General features: G+C 40.4%; 1 protein-coding gene across 1 annotated transcript; it reads left to right on the top strand.

Moving 5' to 3' along the window:
• Positions 1–469: 469 nt before the first annotated feature.
• Positions 470–2,430, top strand: LOC147425152 (7-deoxyloganetin glucosyltransferase-like). The gene is made up of 2 exons (XM_086500662.1): positions 470–1,164; positions 1,288–2,430. The coding sequence occupies exons 1-2, from the start codon at positions 648–650 to the stop codon at positions 2,223–2,225; spliced, it is 1,455 nt and encodes a 484-aa protein (XP_086356788.1). The 5' UTR covers positions 470–647; the 3' UTR covers positions 2,226–2,430.
• Positions 2,431–16,228: the final 13,798 nt, after the last annotated feature.

Raw genomic sequence — 16,228 nt, 5'->3', positions numbered from 1 at the left:
CGGTAATAGCAACAGGTATATTGTCGCGACTATTACAACGCTTATTGTTAAGAAACCACTACCGTGTCCATAGCCACGGTTATTGCCGCCCCTGCAAATTTTTTTCTCTCCTTTTTTCTTTGTTTTTTCGCGACAATGTTAACAGTTATAGACAACTCCTCTTATAGTGTCAACAGGCGGAGAGTGACCATCATCGACGACCGAGAGAGAGAGAGAGAGAGAGAGAGAGAGAGAGAGAGAGAGAGAGAGACTCTCGAGCCAAACCACCCTCACACTCCTTGTATAGATAGAGAGAAATAGACACTTGCGCATTCGCGAGAGAGAGAGAGAGAGAGAGAGAGAGAGAGAGAGAGAGAGGTGCTCCTCCGTGTGAGCCACGGGAGCGACGCTCCTCATGAACCAACGTAGAGAGAGAGAGAGAGAGAATTTGGGGGGCGGTTAATTTTTGTCACGCTTTCTATTTTAAAAATAGAAAGTTCTTTCCCCTTCCAATTTGCGAATTGGAACAAAGTTCTCAATTGTTCATTGTTTCAGATTCTACGTAAATTCATCCCACAATGCGGGTGTCCTATTTAAGCATCGATACTAGTATAGGCTGGGTTATGTGGGAGTGAGGATAATAAGCTTGAGACTTGAGTGCAACAGAGATGGCAAAGGAGCAGCAGCATGCGTTGGCGGTGCCGTTGCCAGGCCAGGGCCACATCAACCCCATGATGCGCTTGTGCAGGATACTTGCAAAGAAGGGGGTGACGGTGACCTTCGTGAACATCGACCCTATCCACAAGCGCATGAAAGAGCTGCGGCAGCAGCAGCAGGAGGAAGAAGAGCAGCCCATTTATGCCTCCCAGGAGGAACTTGTGGGCGAGATAAGGAGAGCCCGCGTGCCCATGGATGGCCTGGATCTGGGCCAGATCGTGTCTATGGAAGCATTCTTCGAGGCCCTGAAGAAGGGCCTGGGGCCCCACCTGCACCAGCTTGTGCTTCGCCTCAACAGGGAGGGTTCCCGCGTGACGTGCCTCCTCTCCGACATGCTCCTGACGGCGACAACTCAGTTTGTGGCCGACGCCTTCAACATCCCGCGCATCGCCCTCTACTCCTCCAGCCAAAGCACGCTGCTCTTCCACCACCATCTCATGACAGACCCTGTCGTCTCAACCGAGCACGGTGAGCGCTCGCGCTCTCTCTCTCTCTCTCTCTCTCTCTCTCTCTCTCTCTCACACACACACACACACACACACACACACACACACACACAGCTCGACTGAAGTCGCTCTCTTGCACCTGCAGCCATGGAAGTTGCCCGCGGCCAACCTCGGCCAGATGTAGTGTTCGCAGAGGGCTTAGCGGGGCTCCCCCCTCTCATCCACGCCCGTGACTTGCCCCACTTCCGCCACCATGGCGACGACAACCTCTACATGTTCCGCTTCATGGAGCGCGAGATGCTCCTCTGCTACCAGACAGCCCATTGCGTCGTCGTCAACAGCTTCGACGCCCTAGAGCGCCCTGCATTCGACGCCTTATCCTCTCGTGTGAACCCGCCTCTCTATGGGGTGGGCCCCCTTGTCGACTCTCTTGAAGAGAAGAGCACCACTAGTTTTTGGAAAGAAGATGAGGCTTGCATTCTTTGGCTCGACCAACAAGCCCCGCTCTCGGTGCTTTATATCTCCTTCGGTAGTGTCACTTGCCTCTCTTACCCCCAATTTGAAGAAATTGTACATGGCCTCCTCTCTAGCCAACATTGCTTCCTTTGGGTCGTTCGCCCCGGTCTTCTCCCTAGTCCCCCTAATGGTGAAAAGCGCTCTCTAGACCTTTTCTCTGCCTCACATGGAAGAGGACGCATCGTTGATTGGGCACCTCAACTACGCGTCCTTGCGCACCCGTCTATTGGTGGGTTTCTCACACATTGTGGTTGGAACTCCACCATTGAAGCTATTCACCATGGCGTGCCCATGCTTTGTTGGCCCTACTTTAGTGATCAATATTTTAATGCCAAGTTTGTTGAAGAGGAATGGAGAATTGGATTGCGGTTCAACATGACTAATGAGTGCAAAATGATTGAAAGATTCGAGATCGAGAGAGTCATCAAGGTCATTATGGAAGGACATGAAGGAAAGGTCCTACGACAAAATGCTCAAAAGTTTAAAGAGGCTAGTAACAATGCCATCTTACCAGAAGGCTCTTCGTGTAAGAACATCCAAGCCTTGTTAGATTCTTTGCACATATGAAACATTTTGCTTTTTTGGTATAAGTGACACATATGAGAACCAATTGTCAATGTACTGAGAGCATTTGCATTAACACTAGAATGGTGACAGGACACTTTTATGTCCTTGGACACTTTTGTGTCCTGTTAAGTGACCATTTTGCTTGAATTATTTGAAGAGTATGAACATGAATTTCTAGGTGCTATATATCCACAAAGTTGCCTTATGAGCTGAAAAAAACTTAGCATTTTTTTTTGAGTATCGATCTCATCATTAACCTTACTCTTGCCCAACATTTTTGAACCTAAACTGTGTGAAAAAACGGGTCTTGTTTTTGGCTTTTTTTTAATTTTTGGCAACTATACCACTCTAAACTTCATGCTTGTGAGGTTTAGATGGCTAGAGGTTAGGCTTTCATAGTTCTCAACATGTTTTGATGCTTGTAGGGAGAGCTAAGTGTTAAAATTGAAAGTTATGACCAATTTACAAGAATTGCATAATCCTTTTTTTGGCCAAAATTAGCACTTTTATGATTTTTTTGGTGACTTTGTTGATATCCAAATTCAATTTTGATTGTGTAAGTGTAATGTATAACATAAAGCTAATCTTACTTGAGTTTTGGGGGACCTAATATGCTATATAGCATAGTATATGATGATGGTTGAGTTTTTTGGTTGCTGAAGAATACGATACATTTTAGAGTAGCAAGTATAACTTTCTCAATATTGCTAGTTTCTTAGGCCAATTGTGTGTATTTTGTAGGTAGTAACCATAAGTAATCATAGACTACAAACTTGGCTAGATATTGAGTAGTTTCTATGGGTTTCTATAGGTCATAATGCTAAACCCAGTTTTTTCATGTTTGCTGTATTTAGCACTTTATCATTGCCCCCAAGGTTCCAATTGTAAGAGATCGATTATCCTTTTGACATGCTCCATGGCTCCTTTTGAATCCAGAGGCCCAAATGCAACTAAGAAAACATGTATATAGTATCTGTATTGAGCATGACTATAGAAACTTTGATGATAGGTTCGCAGAATGGCAAAAATGCAACTTTTTTGTACCTATTTTTTTTGCCCAAAAAAAAAATAGTGAGGTAAAAGCAACCATATGTTTTGGTCACCAACCCATTGAAGTTAACGGGGCATTTTATCTCATGTCCTACAAAAATCTCCACTCTTATTTATATGCAATCAACCGTAAGAAATTGCTGATTTGGGCAAAATGCACTGGTCTATCAACTTTGGAGGCTTGTAGCGACCAAGGGATGAGAAAAATTACAAGTTTCTCATTTTTTCCATATGTAGTAGTTATTGAACTATAAGCTGATGAAAGGATTTTTCAAAATGAGTGGATCTACTATGGTTTTGGAAAAATTTCCCAAAACCTTGAAAGGACACTTTTATGTCCTGTTAGGTTACCATTCTAGTGTTAAAGCCAGAGAGAGAGAGAGAGAGAGAGAGAGAGAGAGAGAGAGAGAGAGAGAGAGAGAGAGAGAGAGCATTTGATTTTATGTACAAGTGAGAAAACGAATCAATTAAGATGCCTTTTCCATTGTTGATTACCCACCTATTCGGGCTTCTCATGGATCACCATCTCTATTGGAACCCTTTCTGTTGAGTTTCTCAACATTCGCCAATGGACCCAAACAACAATACTCCCTTCGAGAAGTGTTTTCATCCTTGAAGCAAACCAAGGATATCTCTTTGCAACTATGGCACAATCACGTTTCCGAGATCACATGCATCCTTATCTTGATTTACACTAAATCAAAGTTTCCCTCACAAACCTTATGCTTGGCATAACGATCTCACCAGCAAGGATCTCTTCACATCAGTACAAAGGGGATCCATAAAGACCACCTACAAAAATATTCTTGAACTTCTCTTTCTCTTCTCTAGTGATCTTATGCATGGTGGATAGTCTTTGCCATGTGGCAATTGCTATGTTTTTGGTGGCCAAAGTAATTTTTTGAAAAACAACATTATAATTTTGGCCCGATGATTCAACTTGAAAAGACGGGACGATAAAGCTAGACGGAGATTCAAGGCTTGGAGGGATGGGACCCCCCCCCTCCTCTCCCCCGTCCCCCCCCCCCCCCCCCCCCCAAAAAAAAAAAAAAACATGTTTTTGTACTCGTATGCAATTACTTCGTAGCTCGTCCTTCAGGGGAGGGGGGGAATTGCAATAAAAAGATCTCATCTGTTGGTTCATTTTGAGATTATTTTATACTAGATTTTCACATTTTTAGATATAGAAGAATGTTGAAAAAATTATCTCGAAAAATTATTTAATAGATTGAATAGGACAAGGGTCTCTTTTCCTGGTGAGAAATTCATGGTAAAGAAGTTTTATAAATTGTCTTTGAATGCACGTGATGTATAGATTTTACATAAAGTGAGTCCCCCTGCCTTTGGATAGCTTCTTCTTCTTTTCTCTCCCTGTGTATGAGCACACACATTTGAACGGCGATATGAGGTCTCTCTTGGATAAGGGATCAACTCGCAGAGCTTCTCAGAGATCAATAAGCTATACTATAGCCATATCTCTCATACGATTGACCATTGTACTAGTGCAATCCGGAGGTAAAAAATGTGGAGGGCAAGGTAGCTTGCACAATCTTCCAGTGCTACTGAAAGTAAAGAAGACCAAGCCACAATATTTGAAGGTTTATAATGTAGGTAACATTTTCATTGTGCCAAAAGTTTAATTACCTTTCAGTATAGAGTTGCTTGCCTTCTCTCAGTGGATCTATGTGTCATAAAATGGTGTTGACAAAATGTTTTGTGACACATGCATATTTCATCTCTGATAGTGTGGAGTAGATCGAGTTGCAACTCATGTAAGTGATGTCGACACTCAAGGGGTTTGCTATAGGAAATAATCTATCTAACATGCATTCAAAGGGTACTTGAGAAACCCCTATATTTAGGTTAGCTTCTTAGACTTTCTCAAACACTTTCAACAAAATTTAGATCTTATTTATTATAGTAAAATCAATAAAATTCTCATTCTAAATTACAATAAACAACAAATATGAAAAAAACAATTGAAATAATATGAAATAAAGGTTGCATCCAATACAAATAATTTGTCAATAAATAAGAAATCTGTATAAGATAAGAAATTATGAATGAAGATTGATCAATGAAAGCATGAATGGGTGGTAGACTTTTAAGGATGAGAAGCTATTTTTCAATAGTTGTTTTTTCAAAAGTGGGGATTAGTAAAAAAATTAAAATCAATTCTAGATTTTGTGTCCGATATAGATTTAAATTCTTCGTTTGAAGAGCTATCTAGTGATGTATAGCATGCCTTAGACTTTTTCCTTTTGGTCTAATATATTTGGTCAAACACTTCCAAACATAGTTAACTCTTTATGTGATACATGATGGCTTCATAGACTCACATAGAGAGAATCACACTGTGCTCAGTGTGTTTTCTACATGTAAATACATCGAGTTTACTCCATAAAGATACATCATTTGCAATAAGCATATCCACACTCTTGCACATGTGTATAAGTAGCTTTCCAAAGTGATCCGGCTCTTCCTCATCCATTGAAGTTTAATCATGCAAGCGAACGTCCTCCAACTAAAATGTATGGCATATCAAATTGTTGTGTATCATATTGCAATATTTTCATGTGTGGGGATATATATCCCCAAAGACAATAACATCAACTTTGCCTTTAAATAAGAAACATCTTTCTCTCTGTCAAAAAATGGTTGATCTCTATCCATGCAAGCATATAAAGGGGAATCAAGATTAGGAATATAGTAACCGGCTACAAAAGCGGATGCTCATTTTAATGTCATAATTTTTAGACATACATAATGTTTGTGCTTGTCATCTTCTATAATTGATACATAATCTTTCAAACTTGTTTTAATGATATATGCTACCTCTCCTTACTCTCTTTATTTAGAGTGTGGCGAGGCGTATCTCATTTAGGACTGTCCTAAAAATCGTGATAGAGTAGGGAAGACACCAATGAATATTATAGAAATTCTACCTAATTCAAGTGGGTTAGATGCCGATAAAATTTCTCCTACCAACATGGTAATAATAGCTCAAGCTCAAGAAGCCATGAATGGAAAGAGTGAGTAAGAAAGACCAAACACGTTAAATCCAATGGAAATAAATGTCAAATCCTGTAGAAATCAACATAAGTCTTGAGAAGCCAAATGGAAGAAGTTGAAAGCCAAACAAAAGCATGAACATGAAACCATGGACATAGAGATTTCTCAAGCTTGAGAGAATTGAAAAAACACCGGGAGATGGAAGCTTCAATAGTGGAGCCAAACAAAACCCCTCCAATCAAGTCAGCAGGATCAATGCTTGTAGACAAGCTCCTTGAACCACTAAATGCTATCATGGAGGCTTATGATGCGAGTCTTAAATCGAACCAAAATCTAGAACTAAAATAGATGATGTATCCTACACAGAACTTGAAAAACAAAGGTGAAAAATGTGCAATAAACTAATCAAAACTACATAGGTTGTAATGATGCCAATCCAATCTCACAACAGACAGAAAAGAAAAATAGTTAGCTTCAAAGTACCAAAAAACAAGATCGATGAAATAACCCCTCAAAAAAAAATAGAGACAAAACCACAACAAGATATGGAAATAGAAACTTAGCTTCAGTTTGGTGATGAGTCAAAAGAACAAATCAATGCACAAACACAAGAGGTTAAACTAAGAGCTTAGATTGACAAATATGTGGTTGCAAATACCACTAATGATGCTTGGTCACACTTGATGGCACCTATCCTAGAGCACCTATGCTAGGTCACACTTGATGGCACCTATCCTAGAGGACCAGAGGTAAAAGAGTCATGGCTAAATGAATTATGGGAAGTTAAAAGAAAGAAAATGGAAGGAAACACAGAGAGAGAGAGAGAGAGAGAGAGAGAGAGAGAGAGAGAGAGAGAGAGAGAGAGAATACGATATGTGGATGGAGCAGCTCAACACACTGTGTGTGAGCAAGCCCTTTATTCTTTTATATACTAAAATATAAGGTGTGTACAAGTAATGGGCGGTCAGACATCAGACACCGGGGTAAGAGGCATACCGTCTTTACCCCAATAATTTTCCATTTAAAGGAAAATGTGCCAATAAGTGCTACTACTCTTGGGGGAGTCACTATATAGAGATCTTGCATAGCACATACGTTCAAGAGGCATTTAATACAGACCCCTTGTGTACCACCTTTCTCAATAAAAAGACCCCTTATGTATCAAAATTTTCACTTTTTCAATTTAAAATACCCTTCTATATGTAGATTGTCTACAACTATATAAGAGAAATTAACCCCTTCTATTGAATTCACATGCTATTCACCCCCCGAGGTACTACTATAGTACCTAGTAGTATGTACAAGAGGTATAAAGAATCTCATCTCAACCTATACCCACTGAATCTCTTGAACTCAGTGCATGCTTCCATATAGGATCTAGTGGTGTGTGAAAGCGTATATGCCTACTAGGATCAAGCTGCATATTCTACAAGTATCCTATAATGACTTCCATTGCTCCATGATGCATCATGCTAGTACAAATCATCGCTCGACTATCAACCCCAGCTGCAAATGCTCTTACTCCAACTGTTGTGTCGGGTCTCAACACTAAGAGGTTGTATATGAGAGTCCCATAGGTTGGTGATAAATGCATAATCTCTACTAGCATCTCCATGCCAATTGCATCAATGCCATGTGCAATGACTTTTACCAATATATATGTAGTAGGTATCTTAACTCTCATTGCATCACCACTAGAACTAGTCAAATGTTTGCGTTAATCGTGACTCTATGGTAGTCACTCCCTCATCATCCATAGAAACTATATCCACATGTCCTAGCATCACCATATTAGCCTCTACCATGAGCATGTCAAAGAACTCCATATTGCTTATCTCCATGGCAAAAGGCATCTCTGTCCTAAGAGGATCAATCCATTGTGTCTCGGTAGAGCATGGATTCTCTAACTCTAAATCTATAGACATGTCGTGCACAACACTATGGAGCTCATCCATGAAAGATATGTGTCTAGTCTTTGACTGGGTACATGTATGCAAAGCCACTAAGACTACATCATCTCGCACATGTGACTCTTTGTTGTGCTCCCTAACTGAGAAATCATTGACCTCTATCACCATTACCGATGAGTGCTCTAATGATGCATTAAAAAAACTATCCTAATCTACATGTCTATCCTTAGACCTTGGATGCACAATGAGCAAAATGTACTCGCCTAGGCAACGAGAACGTCTGCATGGCAACAAACTCAGAGAGACTAAGATGTCTTTGACACCAAGAACGTAGAGAAGAGTCGAACGAGCACTACGATGGACGCGTGCTATCACAAGAAAACCTCTTCTCATCAAGTAAGACTCATTAGTCAACTAAACATGATACCCAGGATCTATGAGCTGCGAGATTGTTTGAGGACAGATCAAACGGGTACCCACCTGGCCGAACACATAGCGAGACACTGCATTTGTAGTCTATTAATTGTCCGAGCTAGTGTAGTGATACTCTATGTAATCCTAATTCTAGAGTAACATGTCAATTTCTTGAGTTGTAATGATGTCATGATAATTGTAAAGGTCCGTGTGAGCCAGCCCCACTGGCCATTTAGAATGCCCTAGTTATAAAGGTCAACAACCTTAATGTGAAAGGGAGACTTATCTTTAGAAGAAGTGGGAGCTCAAAAAACGTGCGCTCAAGCTACGAGCTGCATTGCGTTCCTATTTCTTTGCTCTCTAATTCAAGTGTAAGCATTGTCAGTTTTACTGTGGTTCGCGACTACGCGTCAGTGAGCTATAATTGCACACTTGAGTGCTTAAATCATTGTTTTTAGTCGTTTTGACCATAGGAGAGTGTTCTTAGACCATAGGACGACAATTCTGGATAGTTCTGTTGCAGTTTTCAAGATCTTTTTCACGATAGATCGTGATTTTGATACCTTGTTGGATTGCGACCAGACTTGCTAGGATAGTGTCCCTAGGTGTCCTAGACCTCCTCCTAAAGTTTCATTACATTTCGACTCCGTTCGAGTGCCGAAATGGCGTGATGACCTAGAGCTGTGAGAAAGGACATATGCAGATTTCCCTGAGCATTGAGTGTTGGTTTGCTTGTTAAGGTTCACTTCATGAGATTGACGATCTCATAGAGTCCCCGTTCCCCATCTGAGTCACTTTCCCTGAGTATTGACATTATGTTAGTGCTAGAAAGCTATGCTGCAGACGTCCGTCACGGGGACCTGCTAACATTGGCACCGCTGCCGGGGATATGATCCTTAGATGGTGAGTGACCTAGTGCTTATTTAGAGCATCTTTTTTTAAAAGATTTGTCTCTCCAGTCCATTTACACCTTAGCAGTGAAGCAACTAGACACGAGGTTTAGTGCTTGATAGAGTCTAGAAGTCGAGGACTTGCTAGATCTATTCTTGAGAAGTAAAGAGGGTTGCGAGTGAGATAGCCAAAAGCATTTCATTCTTCGGTTTTCTCTATGCTTTCAGAGTGCTGTACGATTTTTTCTTTATGACTTTATTTTGTACCGTTGTGTTTGTTTTTGTTTCATGTTTCATTTCAATACTTAGGAGCAGGGTATGTAGAAACTACCACCATCGAAATTGGGCTAAAAGATTGAGGAAAAAAAGGGTGAAAATCATATTTTGGCCGAAACAACCATAACTCTGAAATCATGAAAATTTGATGGTAGAGACCTCAAAAGTGATCCAAATTCAAAACTTTGTCGATCAAGGGTATAACCAGACTCTCTAGGATCAATATGAGAAGTTTGACAAGAATCTGTGGAGGAACATGGATCGCGATCCATGTACTCCAAAAGACCATTTTTGGTGAAAAGTGACCACTTACAGTAAGCATCAACGGAAAACTGCTTTGATCAAGTTTGCTTGGAAGAAAAACTCAAAAATCACTTCAGAATTGGTTGTTAGGGGAAAAAAAGTAAAACAAGCATTGCAGACACAAAATTGAGCAAATCTTGAGATTTTGGGATCCAAATTCTTAAAGGGGTGAGATTTGGCTTCTACAGGGCATAAAGAACCAACATAACAAAATTCATGATTAAATGCTGTCAAACATGGATTGCGATCCATGTACCTTTTTGGCATTTGGGACTAATATTTGACAAGTACATTCCTGATATCATTTGGAACAACTTTGCCAAAAGGGACCATGCCAAAAAATTGAAAAAAGTTGGTCAAAATAGCCAAATATAGAAACTAGTCAAAAACTGCAGGGTAGACAAAAAAACTCACTTTTGATTGGAAAAAAGTTGGCCAAATTCAAAAGATTTGGGGAAGAGTATCACCATAACATGTACTACAAGCTGACCAAGTTCATGTCAAAATGTGGTCAAACATGGATCACGATTCCATGTACCTCATGAAAAAAATTTGATTTTTTTTTTTGGATGAGATTTGAGGAGTGGATAGCTGACACATAGACAAACAATTTTCCCAAAAGAACCAAATGCAAAAAAGTTGTAAACAGTGGTCAAAAGAGCAAAAAACAGAGCATTGTCAAAATTGCCAAAATAGACTGTAGAAGTCAGTTTTGGTTGGGCAAAACTGATCCAAATCTAGAAATTTTTGTGGAGCAAGCTACAAACATCACAAGCTATTAATGCACACGAAACTTTCAGATCCAAAAGTGGTGGAACATGGATCGCGATCCATGTACCCCTGAGAAATTTTTGGATAGAACCTTTTCTAGCTTGTAGTAGCAGAGACCATTGTGAACAAAAGTCTCCAAAGAAATTTTGTCAAAAAAGTTCAAAAAGTGGGTGAAAAGAGACAAAAACTGTTCAAGTGAAAACCCTAAAATAGACCTATAAATTGACTTTTGCATGGCCAGGAAAAGTCCAAATCACATAAAAACCATGTAGCAGGGAACAAGAGACCAAGGCGAAGCTGTGTGCCAAGTTTCAGTGCAATCTCACACATAGGTACATGAATCGCGATCCAGGTTCCTTTGTCACAGACTGATACCAAACTTGCACCATAGCTAGAGGACATCACCAGGAGTCTAGTGGTCTTTTCAAAAGTGAATTTGGATACCAAAAACCAAACCAAAAGTCCAGAACTTCCAAGTACTCTATGCAAATGCCAGAACTGACCTAACTTTCAATCCAGAGGTCCATTTTCAAAAATTTTGATACCATAGCTACTAGTCATGGTGAATCTGATGATACCAAGAGAAGTCAATTTGGGCTCCAAACATGGATCGCGATCCATGTACCCTAGTGACAGCTTAACCTGAAAATTTTCTAGATTAGTAGTGCATATACAAGGAAACATATCCCCAAGTCCAGTTTTGGAAAAAATTGAGCAAATTTGGGTCAAAAGGGAGCAGACACACTGAAAACCGCAGTACAGATCTAGTGTTGGAAAGTTGACCTATCAAAACAAGTCCAAATCCAAAAAGATTTGAGATTTAGTCAGGAACAAACTCCTAAGAGGACAAGTCAAGATGTGGTTGAACATGGATCGCGATCCATGTACCTCAACCTCAGAATTTGCTGAAAATTGGTATATAGCCTGCTTATGACCTTGTCTACACACAGTAAAAATTCGGAAAAATTTGGATTTTTTTTTTGACAGGAACATGGACCGCGAAGCGATCCATGTACTTCTCAGCATAGTGGGGGTATCTGACTTGGCGATCTTGTAGACATACTTGAGAACATCCCAAATCTCAAGTTTGAGCTAAAAATACCTTTGGGAGGCCAAGATACAAGCCAAAGTTCTCGTGTTCTTGTCTTGAGAGTGTTTTAAGTGCTTTTTCAAGTGCAGTTCACCAAAATTGCTCTAACTTTTGATAGACAACTCCAAATTGAGTCAGGTATAGCTAGGAAGAAAGCTTGCAGGCAATAGCACAATTTTTGGTTTTAGAGCTGAATTTTACTAGGTTTCCTAAATCCAAACTTTCAGGGTACGCCAAGACCAGTTTGCAGAGACCAAAAGTCACAAATTCTTGACTTTTGAGAGACCTGACCAGGAGCAAAAAGAGATAAGTTGCACTAAGCCAAGTTGGGCTTGTCAAGTACTATCTGAGAAATTTGAGTGAGTATTGACCATGACAAATCATCCACCACCAGGGTTCTCTACTCCACTCAGAGACATGAAAAACGCAAGAAACGCTGCAATGCCTTCAACAGAGGGATTGGGAGAATACCTAGAGGAGAGATATCCTCTAATTGACAAACCAAACGTGAGATTCATCAAAGCCAATGAATGCATGAGAGTGCTTACAGATTACACTCATGAGGGATTATATACATTCACAAATGGAGATCCATACATCTTTTACAAGTGTGTAGAGCCCAATGCCAGGGAGTTGACCACCCATAAGAACCTCTATGCATTCACATATACAGATGCCAGCGGAGTGCAAGTTTTGATGGTAGATAAGTATGGAAGAGAGTACAAACTTGTTGATCCCATTGACCTTGAGAGATATCCATACAAGGGTTCTCCGATCTCTACTTTCATCCAATAATGATGCCACAATACACATCAGAGAGGATTCCATCGGGATTCTCTCCAAGACGAGAGGATAGGGCGAGAGATGTCTTTCCAAGAGACCACGAATTGGTTAAATTGGTGACTGAACCACAACGATTAAGATCATATCAAGTGGCTCAATGTGTCAACACAAAATATGATGGGTCAAGGGATCCATATGCTCATGTCTCACTCTTCAAACAAGTGTTGCGAGCTGAACGAATTGCGGATTTTCATACTCAGTATGAGGGATTTGGGTTGACATTAGAAGGTACGGCTTTGACATGGTTCCAACCACTAAATAGAGATGATTTTCCCAACATAGAACAACTCTTACACGATTTTGTAGAGGATTTTTCAAAAAGGGGAATCAAACACAACACACTGTCCCAAATGTACGTTTTCAAACAAAAAGCAAATGAAAGAGTGAAGGAAGCTTTGCTTGGCTTCAAACAATACAATGATAGATGTCCTGTGAGAGAGTTACCGCAAGATGAGAGATTGTCAGTTCTCTTCATAGAGGGCTTGAGGAATGAAACTCTAAAAAAGGACCTACATTTGAAAGGATGCACAACGTTAAACCAAGTCACTAGAGAAGCTCTATATCTAGTTGACAATTGCAAAGCCTATAGAGAGGTGACTGAAGATACAGACAACACGACTAGTAGTGCCTCTTATCCAAAGAGTGAACCCACCACAAAGCAAGATGTTCAAACTCCTTGGGAAAAAATCATTGATCAAATGGTCGAGGGGGTGATTAGAAGAATAAACCAAGGCTACAAGAAAAACCTAAATGTACGACATCCTCAATTGAGGATATGCAATACTTGCAGAGGGGATCACCCCACTCCATGGTGTAACACTCAGCCAAAGCCACAACATGTGCTAGGGCAACACCCACCACTTCTGAATGATGGGCGAGTGATAGTCAACTATGCTCAACCAATGCATATGCCACAACCCATGAGAAACCAGTACTTCATGGATGCGAATACGCTCATGTTCATAGTCAATCATCAGGAGTATGGTTCAAAGAACATCCTCACAAGGCAAGAACAACAATTAACTGGATCACCAGCTGTAAAACAAGACGGTCCATGCTATGAGCGTGGAGGTGATCATTGGGCACAAAGTTGTCCAAACAAGTGTCCACAAATCAAATTATTCGTATTTTGTAAACGTTGTGGTATAGACCATCTACGCCAACACTGTGCTAAAAATCCAAACTATAGGGGGAAAACAACAATGAATGTTGTAGACGTAATGCCTTCTTTAAGCGGATCCGAGGTAGAACAGAAGCTTCTCCACTCATTCCTCACTGTGCTAAGCCCGTGAGTGTCTTTTGGACCTCCTCCTTCACTTACCACTATACTACAATGACTTCGACTCTTATGCTCACCTACACCAGCATGAGCGACACAACGTAATTATACTCAACTCTTCCAGATTGAGCGGTACCTAAAATAACTAAGATGCTTAGACCACATAGAATATTACATGAAGGTTTGGGACTAACGCCTTGCTCATTTAGTGGCTTAGCTGCCTGACTCTGACTTGTATGCCATGTATTTTTAATGGTGACTTGGACTTACCTGTCCAAGGCCAAAAACCCAATTTCATAAGTTTTGGAAATTTAGGCCTCTTCCATTGTGTTGGTCTTTGGATGCCACCATTTTGTCGAGTAGGTTGGAATATTTTGGCTCCTCTTGACTTGCTTGTCATATGTTGAAACTCCCTTGTGAAGCAAGTCCTTCAGATCTTGTAGGGATTGATGTAGCCTTTGCTTTATCTCCCATGAGAAGCGATTGTGGATGTGTGTGGGTTCTTTGTGATTGAGTTTCCAACAGAGATTTTGGAACCCATCTTGTTTTTGGTCCTTGTGTGAGCGTCTTTTTCATTTAATTCTTTTTCTCGATGACTTTATGGACACTAGGCTTCGATATCCATAACTGATTATTTCCGTTGTAGAAGCCCTGATTCTCTAGTTGATGATAAGGTATCCATCTGTAGATTGCAATAGCCTTGGTTGCAATTGGCTTCTGTTGGATGTTGGTCGTATTTGCTTGCTTTGGGGTAGAAGCTTGTGCTGCTTGATTTCTCTTGGGTGACCTAGATTGAGCTACAACTTTCGATAACCATATTTGAGTGTTACCTCCATGAGATCCTTGTGCTTTGAATAGCTTTACTGAAATCATCTGCTGATTCACCTGTTTGTGTTGGGTAGCTTCGTTGAAGTTTGACTTTAGAACCTAAACTTTTTGCATTTCTCACTGCTTTGATTTTTGCTTTTGCCTTTTGTGGTAGTTCTTGAACTTGGAAACTTTTTTCCTTCATCTGCTTTCATTTGCACTTTTTTTTGATGTCGGCTTCTTTGAAATAGCTTTTGTCGATTCTTCAGGTATGTCAATAATGACATATTCTCCTTGTTGGTCTGCTTCCTTCATGTGCACTTTGGCATCATGCTCCATGACGTAGCTATCTGTTTCACCTTTTCTGCTTTCACACTCACAAACTTCATTAGCTTCCTTCAACACCTTTATCATAAATACAAGAGTTATAACATACCCTTCCTCATCACAGAATTTAGTTAGGGTCACCTCATTCACACACACATCAAGAGTGGCTAGTATTTGATCCCATCCAAAGGGTTCAAATAACTCCTATGGGAATGGATCTGGTACATATGCCTCATCTTCTACTGAACGCTCTAGGATGCAATCTTGCTTTCTAAGACTTCCACTCTCAGGAGCTCCGTACATCCAAATATGTGCTTTTCTTTCCAAATATGCGCTTTGCTTTCCAAATCAGTTGTGGAGTTTAAGTCTTCCCCCATGGTTCGCACTACATCTCTATAACTATGATCTTTGACACTGATTTTTGTTTTGACCTCTTTGTGTCTCAAGTAGATATAGTCATAGCCCCAGTCTTGTACCATTTTGAGCTGAGGCATGAATGGTCTGCCCAATATGATATCAAAGTTGCTGCTCTTGTCAAAATTCATTATGGCAAAGGTATGCTCATACTCGATGTCACACGAGGATACAATGATTTGTTCTAATATTCCAATCGGTTTCTCCATGTATCCATCCGCTAATTGCAGTTTCATTCGAGTTTGCCTAAGAGCAGGCTTTCCCCATTTTTTCCATATTTCTTTGGTTGCAATGGAAATTCCTGCCCCACTATCTAATATAGCAAACGTCTTTACTCCTTTGTACTCAAGTGGTAAGGTGGCGTTTCCTTCTTCTCCTTCACAGTAGTCACCCACCTTATTTACTGGTATTGGTTTTGTATGTGGCTTCTTAGGCAAGGTGTTTTCCATGTTTTTGTTCGCAACAACTTCATCTCTTACACTGCATGCTTTTGTTTGAAAATTTTCATACGCATATAGAGTGTCCCATAATTGGCACTTGCATTAGGCACTCTTCCTTTGTTTCTCCCAAGCACTCACCTTGCATGCCAGGTACTTCAAGTCCAAATGCTCAACTCC

The sequence above is a fragment of the Adiantum capillus-veneris genome, chromosome 25, assembly GCF_014529385.1.
Source record: "Adiantum capillus-veneris isolate H3 chromosome 25, ASM1452938v2, whole genome shotgun sequence".
NCBI lineage: Eukaryota > Viridiplantae > Streptophyta > Polypodiopsida > Polypodiales > Pteridaceae > Adiantum > Adiantum capillus-veneris.
Note: the sequence above shows the minus strand (reverse complement) of the source record. Positions and strands in the feature narration are given on the sequence as shown.

What these genes read in the sequence shown, in the direction of transcription:
- LOC147425152 (XM_086500662.1), top strand. Translation starts at nt 648, where the DNA reads ATGGCAAAGGAGCAGCAGCATGCGTTGGCGGTGCCGTTGCCAGGCCAG. An exon ending in TGTCGTCTCAACCGAGCACG is followed by an intron (nt 1,165 to 1,287) that starts GTGAGCGCTCGC and finishes TTGCACCTGCAG; the next exon opens with CCATGGAAGTTGCCCGCGGC.